Source organism: Phocoena sinus, chromosome 2, assembly GCF_008692025.1.
Source record: "Phocoena sinus isolate mPhoSin1 chromosome 2, mPhoSin1.pri, whole genome shotgun sequence".
In the NCBI taxonomy this organism is placed as follows: Eukaryota; Metazoa; Chordata; class Mammalia; order Artiodactyla; family Phocoenidae; genus Phocoena; species Phocoena sinus.
The window spans coordinates 34169340-34186279 of record NC_045764.1 but is presented as its reverse complement, the minus strand read 5'-3'; the positions used below and the strand labels follow the sequence as shown (position 1 = coordinate 34186279).

The following is a 16940-nucleotide window of genomic DNA, read 5'->3' as shown; positions in this document are numbered from 1 at the left end:
CAAGGAGGAGGTGGAGGGAGGGAGAGAAGGATGGAGAGATGGGGCCAAGGAGAGAAACACCCAGTGAGAAATCCCCAGGCATGGCGGTGGAGATTTTTAAGAATGACGTGCAGCAAACAGCCCCCTGGTTTTGCTGTGCTGTAATCCTTTCTCTGTACCCCCAACGCCCAGGAAAATAATGTGGTGTCGGTTGTGCTTTTGTAAAAGGCCGTAGAAGGGTCTGTGGGCCACGTGGGCCACAGCAGAAGGTGGGAGGGTGCAGGCAGGAGCGACGGATGCTGAAGAGGAATCACAGCATGGCAAAGACAAGGGACTTTTGCTCGCAGCAGATCTCCCTCTTCTGCAGAAGAAGAAGGAGGAGGTTTGAAGCAGAAACCCTGATTCCTCCTCCAGCAGCCTCACTTGGGGAGACTCCCCTGTCCCATATCTGGTCCAACCCGGCCAGGTGGCCCAAGCGCATCGCTGGGGCAGACCTGCTGTGGCAAACCTGCTCCTTTTCTGGGTCTCCAGGGACAACGTAAAAAGCCTGGCTTCTCAGCCTCTCTGTTCCTAATTTTCCCTCCTGGACTTACAGGTCTCAGGCTCGAAGGAAAATGAAATGTTTGCTTAGAAAGGAGGAGCAGGGGAACAGATCCACGTCGGCAACTCCATCATGAATTGCTAACCAGCCACATCCTGCCGGCCTGCAAAACTGTGCTTCCTCTTCAGTAACCTGGTTTCCTCTCCCTTCTTCACTCTCACCCCTCCTACTCAATAGCTTCCTCTCTGGGGTTTCTTATTCCTGCTGAAATTTACCAACCCCCCCTTTACAGATAGTTAGAGGGGATTCCCAGTTCCACCTGCCCAGAGAAGGCAGCTGTCGGGGAAGAAGTGAAAGACAGTGTAGCCTAGTGATAAAGTGACCCACTGGCAATGTGACCTTGAGCAAGTCCCTCGGCTTCCTCTTTGCATGAAGGGCACCCTCATCCCCAGGTGGTTGCCAGGCTTAACTGAGACAAACCACAGCGCCTGGGCATAAAAACGGCCCAAGATGTAGAAGCTGCCTGGCTGTCAGCCTGCCTTCCCGGAGGGGAGTGGGATGGGAGGACATGAGGTCTTTAGGGGTGCGATGGAAGAGCCAATGTAGCAGTGAACACCATTATGTCTGACAGTCTGTTAGGCACCCGCTTGGTCGGTTCCATTTAATTAATCCTCATGCTAGCCCGTGGAAGGAGCCTCTAAACTTGGCCCCAATTAACAGATAAGGAAACTGAGGCTTAGAGAGCTGTGAAAACAACCCTGAATTCCAGTGTGTAATGGATGGGAACACAGAAGCCAATCAACAAGACTGGGGCTTCAGTTGAGATCTGCCGGGCTTCAAACCTCTCTTTCCGCAGTCGGCCCTAAGCTTGAGCCCAGCCTCTTCTCTCTGATGGAGGAGAATCCTCCTTTGCCCACGGCTAACACTCTGCGAATGCTCAACCCTGCTTGGCGCGGGAGAACGCTCAACCCATCGGACATGCTCTTACCTGGCCACAGGTGGGCAAGGTGTGTCCAGAAGGGCACAGGGCGTCCCCTCTCTCTTCTAGACTCTTCTGAGGGTCACTGTCACTTTTAAAGTATTTTCTGGGTGGAGGCTTGGGCTTGGAGGACGTAGGCTTTCTCACCAAAATCTCGAAGGATTTCTTCAGTCTCAGTGGCGGGTGGCCGCCCGGGCTCTCCTGGGGCGGCCCGGATGATGCCCCAGGAGGCACCCCTGGCTCCGGCCCCAGGGACAGGCTGGGGTTGTGCGTGCTGACTTCCAAGTCGGAGGGCGGCTGCTCTCCGCCACTGCTGGGACTGCCCCCGGGGGACCCCGACATGTAGCTGCTGTCACTGCTGGAGCGGATCATGACCTTCGGAGCCCTGCGATGCGGGGGAGCTGAGTTCTTCTCCCGGTCCTTCTCCAAGGTCGGCCGCCCGTGCCAGCTGCTCTCCAGCCTTTTGACACCTGCATTGGAAGCACAAGGGAACCTCCACCCCTGGCCTTGCTCCCAAGGTGAGCCACGGGTGGCACGCTGCCTGCCCAGGCTGTCCGATTCTCCTCCGAGGTCACTTTGGTTTGGAGCTCGGCAGTCTTGGGTCCGGTGCCCAGCACCAGTGACTTTAGGTTGGGAAAATCATTCAAACTCTCTGAGTCTCCACGTGATGGAGACTGAGATGCACCCCCTCGATGGCCCTTCAAGGAAGGGCTTGATGTCCTAGCTGTGCCGAGTGCTGTGAGCAGATGGCCTGTAGCTGTCAGCCCCTCCAGGGACCGCCGTGGCTACAGAGAGCTACCTCGCCCGAGGGGCAGCCCATCTCCAAAGCCTGATGGAGATGGGGCTAGAAAGGCCCAGCCATTTCTGCCAACAGGACAACTCTGATGGGCCATTTGAGCTCCAGGGGTTGGCGGAAGCTGTCTGGTGTCATCTCAGCTCAGCTCGTCCCTCTGCCCAGCCCTGTGACTCCCCTCCCTTCCACAGGTGTGGAGCCCAGGATGCTTCTGAATAAACATCCTGCAGGCCAAACACCATGTCAGAGTCGGCTTCCGGGGGAACCCAGGCCCCCACACTCCATTTCCTCATCTGTAAAATGGAGATCCATTGGAGAGGGTGAGTTAATGGCTAAACTCAAAGCTTTCTAAGAAGACAAAGATACTGCAAAGGCAAGTTCACTGTTTCCTTACCTTCCAGACTCCACTGGTGCCTCTCCTTTCCGAACTTGACATTCTCCACAGCCTGGGCCACAGCTTCTTTGAGTTGCTGTTCAGAGACCTAGAAAATATCCATCACCTCCTCAAGCAAACAGTGGAAACTCTCGCATCAGGATCTGAGTCCTGTACCAGCTCCCAAGCCGAGTCCCTGGATTCTAGTTTCTTTCCTTCACACCCACTCTACAAAGAGCTGACAAATTCCATTTCCAAAGACACCTGGGCATCAATGGTTCCCTAGTATCTTCTAGGTAAAGTCCGAACTCTTGTCAGTAATAGGGTTGCCAAGACGGCCCCTCTCAACTCTCCAACCTTCTCTCTACTACTTGCTGCAAAACTAGGCAAAGTTACCATTTCAGAGTTTACCTCTGGGAGCTATTCCATTCTTAAGGCTGTCAGGACATTATCACTGTCATCATTACCAACAACGAGGACGTCATAACCATCACCCTAATCATCACATTGTCACAGGTAATTAATCACCTCAGAGTAAAAGTTAAACGTCTGAGTCCTGGAGCCAAACAGACTTGTGTACGAGTCCCAGCGCCCCCATTTCCTAACCGCACACACTTGCACAGGGTATTTGACCTTCTAAACCTCAATTTTTTCTTCTGTAAAATGATGACAACAATAGAACCTACTTCACAGTAAGAACAGAGGGTTTTAAGAAATACGTTGTTTGACACCAAAAGCACAGGCAACAAAAGAAAAAAATAGATAAATTGGACAATGTCAAAACGAAAATATTCTGTGTATCAATCAACAAAGGTCACAGTCAACAGAGTGAAAAGGCAACTCAGGAAATGGGAGAAGACATTTGCAAATCATACTCCTGCAACTCAAAAACAAAAACAAACAATCCAAGTAAAACACGGGCAAAGGATTTGAGCAGCCATTTTCCAAAGAAAATGTACAAATGGCCAACAAGCACGTGAAAAGATGCTCAACATCACTAATCATTAAGGTAATGCAAATCCAAACCACCATGAGATGTCCCTTCACACCCACGAGGATGGCTACTATCAGAAAAATAGAAAATGAAAAGTGTTGACTAGGATACGGAGAAACTGAAACACTTGTACACGGCTGGTGAGAATGTAAAATGGTGCGGCCACGATGGAAAACAGGATGGCAGTTCCGCAAAAAAATTAAAAATAGAATTACCGTATGATCCAGCAATTCTGCTTCTGGGTATGTACCCAGAAAGGATGGAAAGCAGGGACTCAGATATTTGTACACCTATGTTCATAGCAGCATTATTCACGATAGCCAAAAGGTGGAAGCAACCCAAGTGTCCATCAACAAATGAATGGATATACAAAATATGGTCTATCCATACAACGGAATCTTATGCAGCCTTAAAAAGGAAGGAAATGGTGACACATGCCACAACCTGGATGAGCCTAAAGGACATTATGCTACGTGAAATATGCCAGTCACAAAAGGACGAATACCATATGACGTCACTTGTATGAAGTACGCAGAGTAGTAAAATCATGGAGACAGAAAGTAAAATGGTCATCTGCAGGGGCTGGGAGGTGGGGGGATGAGAGTTGTTTAAGGGGTAGAGAGTGTCGGTTTGGCAAGACGAAGAGTACTGGAGATGGCTGGTGGTCATGGCTGCAAAACAATGTGAATGTCCTTCGTGCCACGCTTCACTTTGAACTCCACGCTTCAAAATGGCTAAGATGGGGGACTTCCCTGGCAGTCCAGTGGTTAAAACTCCGCGCTTCACCTGCAGGGGGCGCGGCTTCACTCTCTGGTTGGGGAATGGAGACCCCACAGGCCGCGCGCTGCGGCCAAAAAAAAAAAAAAAATGGCTAAGATGGTAAACTTCATGTTAGGTAATTTTACCCCCCCCCCCGCAAAAAAATAATACTAAATAAATCATTAGAAGTGCTGGGCACAATTCCTGCCAAATGGTAGACTGTCAGTAGAAGAGATTTACCCTCAACAGCAGTCCTGTAAGGTGAAGACCACACCCCCATTTCAAAGTTGAGGAACCAGAGCCTCTAAGAGGTTAGATGGATGTCCAAGGTCACTCAAAATAAACAGCGAAGCTGGGCATGAGAGAGGCATCCTGCTGCCTGTGTGTGTCCCCTGCCTGCAGTGCCTTCGCCTTTCTGCTGCTCCAAGCTCTGCCTGCCCTTCACGACCTGGCTCCCTTGGCTGAGCAGCTGGGCCCCTGACCCCCTCACGCCCAGGGTCCTCACCTCCTGTGGACTCTCCGTGTGGATGCCTCACCCCTCCAGCCAGAATGCAAGCCGCTCAAGTGCAGGGGCCATAGCTTCGCCCCCCTACCCTGCGTCCTCCTCCGCTGCTCTCTCGCCATGGCCCTCCAGGGCAGCAAGAGGCACGGATCATCGAATCGAGACCCGTTTCTTTTCTCTTCTCTTCTACTGCCCAGAGGTTAGACGAGTTACTTGTTTACCGTAAGTGAGAGGTTCGCTTTCCTCCAGTGTGCTTATTGTCAGTGCTTAATAACTGAGCAGGGCTGGGTTTGAATCCCACCACACAGGCACGTGTGGATCTTCCCCATCATTCCATTCTCTGTCCTATCTCTGCTGGGAGTTTGGGAGCCCACTAGTTAAGAACACAGGCTATGGTGGATTTAAATCGTCATTTCTCCACTTCGTAGCTCCACCACTGGGCAAGTTCCTTTGCCTTTCTAAGCCTCAGTTTCCTCATCTAGGAATTGGAGGGGAAAATCATACCGACTTCAGAGGGATGTATAGCAACTAAATGCAATTGTATATGTCAAGTCCTTGGCAAACGCAGCTGGTACACACTAAGGATGAAATAAATAGTGATGGTGATTATCACCAGGGTCCCCAAAGTCATTTCACCCACGCCCATGGCTGCACTTCTCAAGTCTTGCTCCCACCTGGATCTCACTTACCAGTCACTGTCAGTCCTAAATCTAATTGCCTATGGGCATCTCTAACTAAACCTCCCCCAGGCACCTCCATCTCTCTGTATCCCACACTGAGATCTTTCTCTTCCCTTCCAAGCCCACCTCCCTTCTCTGATTCTCTACTCCGGTGGTGGTGTTGCCATCGCTCGGTCTTCTAATCTAAAAATACTCCAGTCCTCCTAGGCTCCCCCCTCTCTTGCCTCAGAGCTAATCAGCCAACAGATCTTGTTGATTCTTCCCAGGTTGCCTCTTGTTGCCCCTTCTTCTCTGTTCTCTTCCCACATCTGCTGTTTAGTTCAGGCCCTCACCATCCGTTTCCTTCCTCTAAAAAACTCTGAGTTCCACCTACTCCATCCTGTCCTCTGCCGTGCAATCAAAGGGTAAAAAACAACCCTGAACGTGTTACATATAGAGCTAGAGACCTCCCCTACCTCCTCACTACTCACGGAATAAAATGCAAACACCTTAGCGTCCTGCGGAAAGCCCTTTGCCACGTAACCCCAGTGCCTCGCCAAACTCCATTCTCCATGCTCTCCTCCGGTCCCTATATCCCAGTCCTGAGAACCTACCCCCCTCTCCTTCCACGACAGGTCCCTTCATGACTCTGCAGCCTAACTTTGTGTTCCCACTTCCTGGAGTGACCTTCCGCAAATTCTTTGCCTGGAGAAAACTAACTTGTGATATTTCTTGCTTTCTCTCACCTTCCCTTCTGTATCCCTGTATTCTCATAGTACTTACCACCCTGTATCACAATGATTTCTCTGTCAGTCTCTCTAGTGGGAACGTAAGCTTCTGGAGGGCAGGCATGCGTGCTACGAGCCCACTTCTTCCTGTGTGCTCAGCGCCCGGGTCCAGACAATCACATAGTGGGGACCCACTGGATGCATGCATGAGTGAATCTCTTCTATCTATTAGCAGGAACCCTGGGTCTATATTTTCCTGCCCTAGAGCTTGTAACCCAGCTGCAAGAGCTTCCCTGAGCTAACGCCAATCGCCTCTGTGTCTAGGAGTTTGTCAGAGGACCTCTCTGCAGACGCTTGTTACGACAGACACTTGGTTCATTTGAGTCCTGAGAGAGTGGGCCTGGGAAGAAGAGGATGCCCAGCAGGGTGTCACCTGTGGGTCCGGATGTCGGCTAACCATGATGGGGACTGGACCCGGGTTACAGTGACTCAGGATGGCGTAGACTTCGTTGAGCGTCATGCAGTGTACGGGGGAGTCGTTGATTTCCACCAGTTCATCGCCACACCTGCAGAGGCATCAACAGGAAGCCATCAGCAGGACGTGTGCTTCCCCGAGGTCCCAGTCCTGCCTGGGCTGTGTGATGAGACCTCAAATTCACAGCAATAAGGAGACCTCCTTCGCCTCCCGACTGAAACTCAGTACAGGGCCGACCAAAGTGACATATCGCACACCCACTTCATGCATGACCACAAAGTGGGAGACAATGCATACCGAGTGTGGGGCAACATTCACGGAAGTTTGTAACTTTTTTCTGCCCTTTCCATTTAACTTAAGCTCGATCGAGATGGAGGGCGTCGTTTAACCGATGTAATGGATTAACCAATTAACCACAATTGAACTGCTCACATCTCTCTTGGGGCTTCAATGTTCCCATGTGCAGAATGTTTAACAGGAAGAGCAGATGGGACGTGCTAAAAGGTAAAGAAGAAATAACTGGATGGGGGTGGGGGGCAGCCAAGGTTCTTGCAAAAAGAAATAAAGAGGGAAGGCAGTGGAGTTCATTCTTGTAAGGCGGGAAATGGGGGAAAAAATGAGGTAGAAAAAATAAGGTTGCATCGATACACAGAGGATTTTGTACAATCCAATCCTCTTGCTTCATACGTGGGGAAAATGAGGCAGAGAGGGTGACATTATCTCCTCAAGAAGACGTCACTTAGGGATTAAAAGACTTTTTCTGGAAAGTACCAAATAGTAAATATTTTAGGCTTTGCAGGCCGTGCCGTCTGTGTGGCAACGGTGCAACTCTGATGTCATAGCCTAAAAATAGCAGCCTTAGACAATATGTAAATGAGTAAGCATGGCTTTGTTTCAATAAAACTTTATTTAACAAAAACAACAGATGGTGGGCCCCCATTTGCCCTCCTCTGCCCTAGCTGGTTATCAGCAGGGCCAGGATTGGAACTCAGGTCTCCTGTGGCTGATTTCACACTTCCTCCTGCCTCTGTTGGCTGCCCCTTCCTTCTACGTTTCTGTCTCTGAGTTAGTTCCCTTTCTCCTTCTTGCTAAGAAAGTACACATTTTCACTGAGGTAACTGAAGACCACACAGCACCTGATGCCAAGGAAAGTGGAAGCTTCCAAAACAGTCCCTACCCAGCTGCAGGTCCAGGAGGGAAGACTCTGTCTAAAGATATTAGGACTAAGGCCATCACTCTGACTGAGCCACTCGGTCCCAGGTAACAGCACAGCAGCTCAGCAAGTCAGCTGTCACCCTCCTGCCCATGACAGCAGCAAGCCCACCTCTAATTCAGAAGCTCCATCAAGATACCACCCTAAGCAGGGCTTACGTATATGGGCTTGGCCAAAAAGTTCGTTCGGGTTTTTCCATAACATCTTATGGAAAAACCCCAACGAACTTTTTAGCCAACCCCAATACTACAATGATAGGAAAACATTTTAACATATGGCAAAACTCTCCTGATTCAGCAAAACCTAAGCCCAGTAGAGAAGATATACATGAAGATATACGATCTGGGACACATATAAATATATAGCATATATCTTCTTACGCTATAGGAGAGAAGCTATACCACACACGAGTGTTGGACTGAGTATAACGTACTGTAACAAGTTAAACTGGAATAAAATGTAATTACAAAAAAAAAAATATGTAATTACCAAACTCAGATCCCTTGTTGAAAATAAAATTTAGATTTTTACTTCTCTTAGAAGTTATTCGGAAAAAGATATATGTGGAATGCCCGAAAATACTCTGTTTATGCTACAAGAAATGGAGTTAATACTACTGATTTGATGAGTAAGCTTCTTTTTCCATACAGACTGACTCCACAGGTAAACCTCCTCGAAGCTCCTATTTATGTCACTCTACAGTCTGTATTATTTACATCTGAATTAAAGTATGTTTAACTTCATGTTTTCTGTTTCGGACTGATATTCTCTGAGACAATGTCTCTTACACTGCAACGTGCATACAAATTCCCAGGGATCTAGTTGAAATGTAGGTTCTACTTCAGTGGGTTGGGGAGGGCCCTGGGATTCTGCATTTCTAAGGAACTCCCAAGTGATTTCAATGCCGCTGGTCCAGGGACCACACTTTGAGGACAAAGGCTCTGAGCTATCCCTGGATCATTCTAAATATCTCATCTCCCAGTCAGTCTGATGCACTAAGGAATTCCTTCCCTCCTCTGTAAATCAGGGGTCTTTTCAAAAACAGAAATCAGGACATACCGGAGTCGTCCGTCCAGATGTGCCACGGATCCCGGAGAGAGCGTGTGAATGAAAATGCCAGAGATGCACTGGAAATAGGGGACGCTGCACAGGCCGATTCCCAGCCCAACGCCAGCCTCTGGAAGGCAGAATGGGATGGGGGTGGGGGGACTGGTGACTGAGCTTTCCCAGGGATGCACTAGTCTATTAGGTGCCAAACCTGTCCTGGGTTAGTTGGTGTCTCCTATTCATTAATGCATTCATTCCACCCATGCTTATGGAGCAACACTGTGAGTAGGCACTGCTCTAGGGTCAGCAGCTAGTGACCAAGGCAGGTGAGGATGCTAAGGTCAAGTAAGGAAAGGGAAGGAAAGAAGGAAGGAAGGGAGAGAGAGTAGGAGGGAGGGAGGAAGGAAGGAAGGAACAAAAGGAAAAGGGAGGGAGAAAGGGAAGGAGGGAGGGAGGGAGGGAGGGAAAGAAGGAAGGAGGGAGGAAGTTGTCAGGGGGGTGGTAAGTATTAGGCAGAGAATTAATAGGGAATGCACTAGAACACAAGAGGATGACCTCTTTAGGGCTCAGAGAGGGCAACATTTAGGCTAAAATACGAATGACAAGAAGGAACCAGGGATGGGGTGATGGGGGCATTCCCAAAAGAGGTGACAGCTAATGCAAAGGCCCAAGGTGAAAGGAAGCAGGCCATGCTGCGGGACCAAAAAGGAGGCCAGTGTGGCCAGAATGTAGCCCATCACGGGGAGAGTGGTATGAGAGGATTCAGGACAGGGAGGCAAGGGTCAGCTTAAATGGAACCTTGTCAACAAGGATGTGTCAGTGAAAGGATGCTCTTCTCCACTGAGAAGGAATGCCATGGGAAACTTACGAGCAGGAAGTGACATGGGCTAATTTCTATTTTCCCCAATATGACCGGCCGCTGGGAAAAGAAAGAGCTATGAGGGGTCAAGCAAGAATGGGAACAAGGAGATCAGTTAGGAGGCTACTCTTCACCCAGCAGTGGTGACTTGGACTTTACCGCTAGTGAAATGGGAGAGAGATGGATATACACAGAACGCATCCTGAAGACAGACTTGCTGATGGATTCAATATGGGGATTTCATAAATTAAAATGAAGATAACTCATAGAGATGTTTTTAGCTTGAAGAAGTCTGAGACTTTTTGGCTTGAGTAACTGGGTGGGTGATGATTCGGTTCACCAAAACAGGACGCCTATGGAGGACCAGAATCACGAGGATGGCGACCAGGTGTGCAGTTTTGCCCCAGTCACTCTTGAGATGCCTATGAAGTAGCCAAGGAGACATGGGGAGTAGATAATTGGGTAGATGAATCTGGAACCCAGCAGAGAAGGCTGAGTGGAAGTTTGAAAGTATCAACGTGGAGGTGGTGGTGTTAGGACCATGGGGCTGGATGGGTCCCCCAGAGTGTGTGGGAGAGGAGGGCCTGGGGCTGGCCAGCATCAAAAGGACTGGAAAATGAGGGGTAGCCGGTAAGAAGGACCAGATGGAGTGGCCAGGGAGTAGGAGAAAGACCTTCTTGTGGTTTGCTCCTGGCACCTGTGGTTTACAAAGCACGGTTGTGGGTATTTTCACCTCTGATGCTGGTCCTCCCAACGTCCCAGGAGGGTTGCCATGGGCAACTGTTAGCAACCCTGTTTGATGGATGAAGAATTTTGGCTGTGATATGGCCCACAAACAAAGGTCAGAGCCCTTTGCTGAGATCAGGTTTCCTGACCAGAGTGAGAGTTCTTAAGCCCTGCGGGCATCAGAATTGCCTGGGGTACTTATATAAAAGTTATAGATCCCTGGGCCTCTCTTTTAGTACTGTGGAAGAGAAATCTCTGGGGGTAGAGATTAAGAAGCTGTGTCATATACATACGGCAATCCAACAAAAACCCTGCCTATGGTATTTCTGATGCCAGTGATCAGAGGAAACACCACCCCAAGGCCAGGGACCACGGAGCCCACCAGGGGAAGGAAGAGAGCCGTGTCTTCCCCATGTCTTGCGCCTGCTCAGTGAACTCACGCCGCGAGTCCTGGACACAGCTGCTGGCGTGTGCCAGCACGTACTGACCTGTGCCTAGTATTCATGCCAGGCTTGGGGGCTCAGGGATGTCTGAGTCCTCAGGCTGCCCGCCAGCTACCCTCTTCATTCCTCATTCTTCTTCTACAACAGATCTCAAAGCCACCCACCCGTCTTCACCTACCGTTCTCATCCTCTCTGATCCAATGGCTGCAACTGGTTCCCAAGCCTCCATTTTTGTCACATTATAGGCCATTCTCTACAGAGATGCCTAGGAGATGTTTCTTTTAAACCCTAAGCTGATTATGCCTGTGCTTAGAAATCCCTCAAGGACTCCCAATTGCAATTAGAAGAGAATCTAGCAGCAAAGTCCCACAGGGTCTCTCTCTTTGCCTCTGCCAGGTGCTCCAACACCACTTCTCAGTCTGCCCACCTCGCTGCAGCCACACTGGCTTTCCCTCTGTCCGTACAAGCTGAGCTGGTCCCTTTGCGGGAGCTGCCTCCTCTTCATTCTCCAGGTCTCAGCCTAGCTGCAATCTGGCAGGGGGTTGCCGAGCCCCCTGCAGTTAGCATCCACCCTTGGTGGGGGGTGTGTGTGTGTGAAGGGACTAGATGCTGATCCCCAAATGTCTGAGCTTGAGAGGATCTCAATTTTCTGGCACACATGAGAAAACAAGAGTCCCAGAGAGGGCAAGTGACCTGCCCAAGGTCTCTTAGCAGATTAGCTGTGGAGCTACAACTCCTGGTCTAGTGTGTGTGTGTGTGATTTGTGTTTGCTTCCTTTTGTTTTATTTTATCCACTGCACTGGGACATGTTGACTGAATTCGGATGGTGTGTCCCGGGCTTCTGTTAACAAACAGAGCCCTAGACCTTGGGGCCAAACAGCAGCCATAAAATCTGCTAAAGGACAATGCCCGGGCCTGTTTCCAGCCAAAGAAAGTCTGGGAGATAGCTCAGTGGAGGGAGGCCCAGGCAGAGGGCGGAGGAAGACAGCGGGGCTCCCAGGAGGCCAGCCTACCTTTCTTCAGGGACACCTCCACCAGGATCCTGTAGTTGGGCTTGGTGCTGCTGGCGGGCGCTTCAGGGCTTTCCAGGATGAAGGAGTTGCAGTCCTTGGTGACACAGGTGCTGGAGCTCAGGGAGCGGCACAGTGGGGGGGACAGGCGACTGCCGCTCAGGGAGTGGGGGGCCGTCAGGCGGGTCCTCACCGTGAGGGCGAGGAGCCCCTTTTTGGCTTGCTGGAAGGAAAGAGAGAGGGCCACGGCTTCCAGCAGCAGCTCGGGGCAAGGGCAAGTACCCGGGTCTTTGTGGGGAACAACAGTAGAATGCTTTTTAAAGAAATGTTGCCACATGCGGGTGTGTGCGTGTGTGTGTGTGAGATACAGAAATGTGTGTATACATATACATGACATATATTTGTATGTCTGGATACGGATATGACATCTTATATACGAAGTATATATATGCCAAAGAGATGGAGTCTTGAATTGAACTAACTAGATGGAGACTCAAAAAATATCTTTCAGTGACTGTCTTCAAAACTTTAAAGATTGTAATATAAATACATAGAACGTTACACCTTGAGAAAACCATAATTCAAAAGGACATGTGTACCCCAGTGTTCAATGCAGCACTATTTAGAATAGCCAGGACATGGAAACAACCTAAATGTCCAACGACAGAGGAATGGGTAATGATGTGGTACATATATACAGTGGACTACTACTCAGCCATAAAAAGGAACGAAACTGGGTCATTTGTAGAGATGCGAATGGACCTAGAGTCTGTCATACAGAGTGAAGTAAGCCAGAGAGAGAAAAACAAATATCGTACATTAACACATATATGTGGAAGCTAGAAAAATGATACTGACGAACCTATTTGTAGGGCAGGAATAGAGATGCAGACATAGAGAACGGACATGTGGACACGAGGGGGGAAGGGGAGGGGGAGATGAATTAGGAGATTAGGATTGACATATATACACTACCATGTGTAAAACAGATAGCTAGTGGGAACCTGCTATATAGCACAGGGAGCTCAGCTCGGTGCTCTGTGATGACCTAGATGGGTGGGATGGGGGGGGAGGTGGGAGGGAGGTCCAAGAGGGAGGGGAGAGATGTATACGTATAGCTGATTCACTTCATTGTACAGCAGAAACTAACACAACGTGGTGAAGCAATTATACTCCAATAAAGAAATAAAATAAAATAAAACCGTTCTATAAACCTCAAATAGTTGATGCAGCCCCCGACAACAGTCCTGATTACACTATTATTTTCAGAGTAAGGCCTTTTTTGAACAATGTGCCTAGATGAGTGTCAGCAAGGTGCCCCACGTAAAGGAGCCCACATTTGGAATTTGTAGGTTTGAAGGAAGGAGGGTGATGCTGGGAACTTGCTTCCTTTGTCTGAAGGCCCCAGAGTTTGGCCATATATTGATAATAAATGGTCACCTTGAACTTCTGCAAAGCGTCCTGATGTGTGAGTCCAGCCATCGATTCCCCGTTGAGTTCCAGAATTTCATCACCTGTTGGGAGAGGGAGAAATTGTAGCTGAGAAGAGTTTTGCCCAATCAGGAGGCGTTATCCCTTAAACTCTAGTGCCCCCACCCCCCGTCCAGGTTTCTGTGAGATGTACAAAGCATCACAGAGAACATCTCATTCAGGGCTCTCCCCCTGGGAGGTGGGCAAGGCAGCAGTGCTGGGCCTTCTCTGGCACTGCTTACTTTCCAGGGTGAGATCCAGGGTCCTTAGCCAGGCACACAAGGCCTGGCCCAATCGGCTCCCTGCCCACCTCTGGGTTTCACCTCTTTCTCTCCTGCCTCTCAGCCCCTCATGCCATTCGCTCCCCTGGACCATTTCCTGATGCCACACACCTGCCTTTCCCACAGTGGTCTGTGCAGTTCCATGCTTGTTTCCGTGCCATCTTCTGAACTAAAATGTACATCTCCTACCTTCTTCACCTACCACTTCTTAATCGCTTGGTCTCTGCTGACTTTGCACTCTCGTGGCACCCAGAACCTACCACTCTCACAGCCCTTGTCACCCCGGTGGTCATCGATGAACTGTGAAAGTCTCTCCCTGGGGAAGGGGCTTTGTTACATCAGATGCTGTAATCCTCAGGGCCAATTCTGGCTGAGGCCTCCACAGTGCCCAGTAAATGTGGGTTGGATGTGATGTTTCCAGAATGCAGTGTAGGTCCCAAGTTACAGAAGAGGAAAGTGAGCTCAGAGAAGTCCAAAGTTCATATGGTAAAAAGTTAGGACTTAGAGCTTTTTCCTCCTATACACCTAAGAGAAGAAATTTTTCTGTATCCAGAGATCCATTTTCATGGGGATGGAAAACCACTTTCTCCTATTCATTCCATCTATTCAATACATAAACAAAGAGCACTGTCTCTGTATTCAACACTGTGCTGGGAAATTCAGATGCAAACATTATTTTTTACACGGGTTTCTGGCCTGCGTGCTATTGGGTGAATCTGCTGTCACTTAATTACGGTCCCACGGTAGAGAATCCATCATTTTTCTCTGGTTGTTTTTAATATATATATATTTTTTGTCTTTGATAGTCTGAAGCTTCACTAGGATGTATTAGGGTGCTACCTCATACTGAAGTTTGCATAATTCTGGAAAATTCTGGATAATTCTGGAAAATTCTTAACCACGATCTCATCGCCTATCGCTTTCCCTCTTTCACTCTATTCTTTCTTTCTAGAATTCCCATTAGATTATTTTGGACCATCTCAACCTATTCTGCATGTTTCTCTAGGGCTCATCTTTTGCTTCTCTATTGTTCTGTGTGGCCTACTGGATAATTTCCAGATCACAAATTCTCCTTACAGCTGCATTTATCTACTGTTTAACCCATCCGTTGAGGTTTATTTTTTTTCTTTCAATGACTTTGCTTTTTTTTAATTTCTAAAAGTTATTTTTTTCACATCCATCTATTTTTTCATTGTGTTCTGTTGTTTCCTTATTGTTTTTCTATTCCTTCTCTTAATTTTTTTTTTTTTTTTTTTTGCGGTACACGGGCCTCTCACTGTTGCGGCCTCTCCCGTTGCGGAGCACAGGCTCCGGACACGCAGGCTCAGCGGCTATGGCTCACGGGCCCAGCTGCTCCGCGGCATGTGGGATCCTCCTGGACCGGGGCACAAACCCGTGTCCCCTGCATCGGCAGGCGGACTCCCAACCACTGCGCCACCAGGGAGGCCCTCAACTCATTTTTAAGGGGAGCTTGTTTTTCTGTGGAATTCCCACACCCCTCAGGTGGCTACTTCTATTTTTTTCCTTTATTTCCAGCAGGCACCCCGGGGTCTCAGGACTGGTTCAGGACCAGTAGTAACGTTAGCTCCTCAGCTTGGGAGTCCTGAGCTGCAAGGGCTGACGGCTGAGGTTGCACACTCACCCTGACACGGGTTTGGCTCTTCATTTTCTCCAGCGAGATGTCTTTTCCCCACCCAAGGGCCAAGGACAAAATTACGTTTCCTTGTTGCTTCCCTGGGCTTGCTGGCCTTTCATGAGGGCAGCTCTTTAGTATGAAGGCTTTCTACAGGTTCTCAGAGGTTCCCAGGGCCCAAGACCACCTCTCCTGCTCCTGTGTGAGCATCGAATCCCAGCCCCTGGGCCTTAGGCCCAGTAAGCAGCTCCCTGTGCTATCACGTCATCAACTCCTGGGAATGTCACGCTTAAAGTGGTTTCTTTGTTTCTTAGAAGCTGGGTGTTTCCACTTCTTTCTTTAGAGTTCCGATGTGCTGTTTTAGCCAACTTGTGTCTATGACAATAAAGGGGTGGGAAGCATATTCAAATCAGCTTAATCTGTTACGTTGCTAAAACTAGACAAGAAAAATAAAAGGCTCGGTCCTTGTCCTTATGAGATTCCAAGTTGAGGTGTGACAACCGACAAATTAAAAATAATCAAAATATAACTAAGTACTTGCTGAAGGCAGGATCTACAAAGAACACACTTCAGAAACGTCCATTCTTTATGACACAAGAGGCTCAACTTGTCTTCAGATTGTTAGAATGTCCATCCCAAGGGGGCCACATACTCTGGGCCCTCCAGAGAGTCCTCAGCCTTATTTGGCCATATCTGGTGGAAGGTGAATAGCCTCGGTTTTGCCTTATAAATCTTACACAATCATTTGTTTGCAAAGGGAATACAAATAAAACATTCTTAGCCTTGATCTTGACACCAAACTTTTGTTGCAACTGACGGATCTCCCGGGGAATTCAAGGGCGTATTCTAAAACTTCACTTTTGAAAGAAGTTACAAAAGGCAACTTGGTCAATTATTTGAGGCTAGAATCAAGGACTGCAGACTAGCTGAGCGTCCTTTTCACCGAATTCTTACGATCACTATTAACTAAGCGAGACAAATACCCAGAAAGAAACAGAATGAAGCTTGGCTTGGGCAGGCTTCTCTCTTCTGGCCACTTCAATTCCTCCTCCACCTCTTAGTCAAACACAGAAAAGTACAGAAGATAAGGAAGCAGACCCGCCCATCTCAAGATTCTGATCCCACTTTCCTTCCTTTCTCTCAATGACTCCTCTGCGTGCCTCTTGATTTAGCTATCCCCCTCAAGCCTTGCCTCGGCCCTCTTCTCTCTCCTCTCTTCCCTGCTTCCTGCATCCACGCTATAACTTCAGCTATTTTCCAAATGACCCTAAAAATCTACATTCAACACTTATTCCCTTCCTGAACTGGAACCCAAATTTTCATTCGCCTGCTGGACAGCGCCACCTAGTGCTCACCTGGAGACCTCACTCCGCTCTGCCGCTCAAACCTAAATACCCTCGTTTGCCTTCTTTTGCTACCCTTCCTCCACCTCCTGTTATATATAATTCATCATCGTTCTCTAGTTTACTAAGATCA

General features: G+C 48.8%; 1 protein-coding gene across 9 annotated transcripts in view; it reads right to left on the bottom strand.

Annotated features, from left to right (window-relative positions):
- Window positions 1–16940, bottom strand: part of IL16 (interleukin 16) — a 116336-nt gene that overhangs the window by 15812 nt on the left and 83584 nt on the right. For 7 of the 9 annotated variants that reach the window (XR_004348445.1, XM_032622599.1, XM_032622594.1 and 4 more), the window contains 6 exons: window positions 13521–13594; window positions 12084–12303; window positions 9055–9172; window positions 6741–6873; window positions 2687–2774; window positions 1509–1969 (listed from right to left, as the gene is read on the bottom strand). Coding sequence is in view for 8 of the 9 variants with exons in the window: in XM_032622599.1 (XP_032478490.1) it covers window positions 1509–1969; window positions 2687–2774; window positions 6741–6873; window positions 9055–9172; window positions 12084–12303; window positions 13521–13594 (1094 nt within the window). In the remaining variant the exon portion in view is untranslated. Of the gene's footprint in view, window positions 1–1508; window positions 1970–2686; window positions 2775–6740; window positions 6874–9054; window positions 9173–9910; window positions 9942–12083; window positions 12304–13520; window positions 13595–16940 lie in introns of those variants that run through there. The other 2 variants (XM_032622596.1, XM_032622602.1) reach the window with 2 other exon arrangements.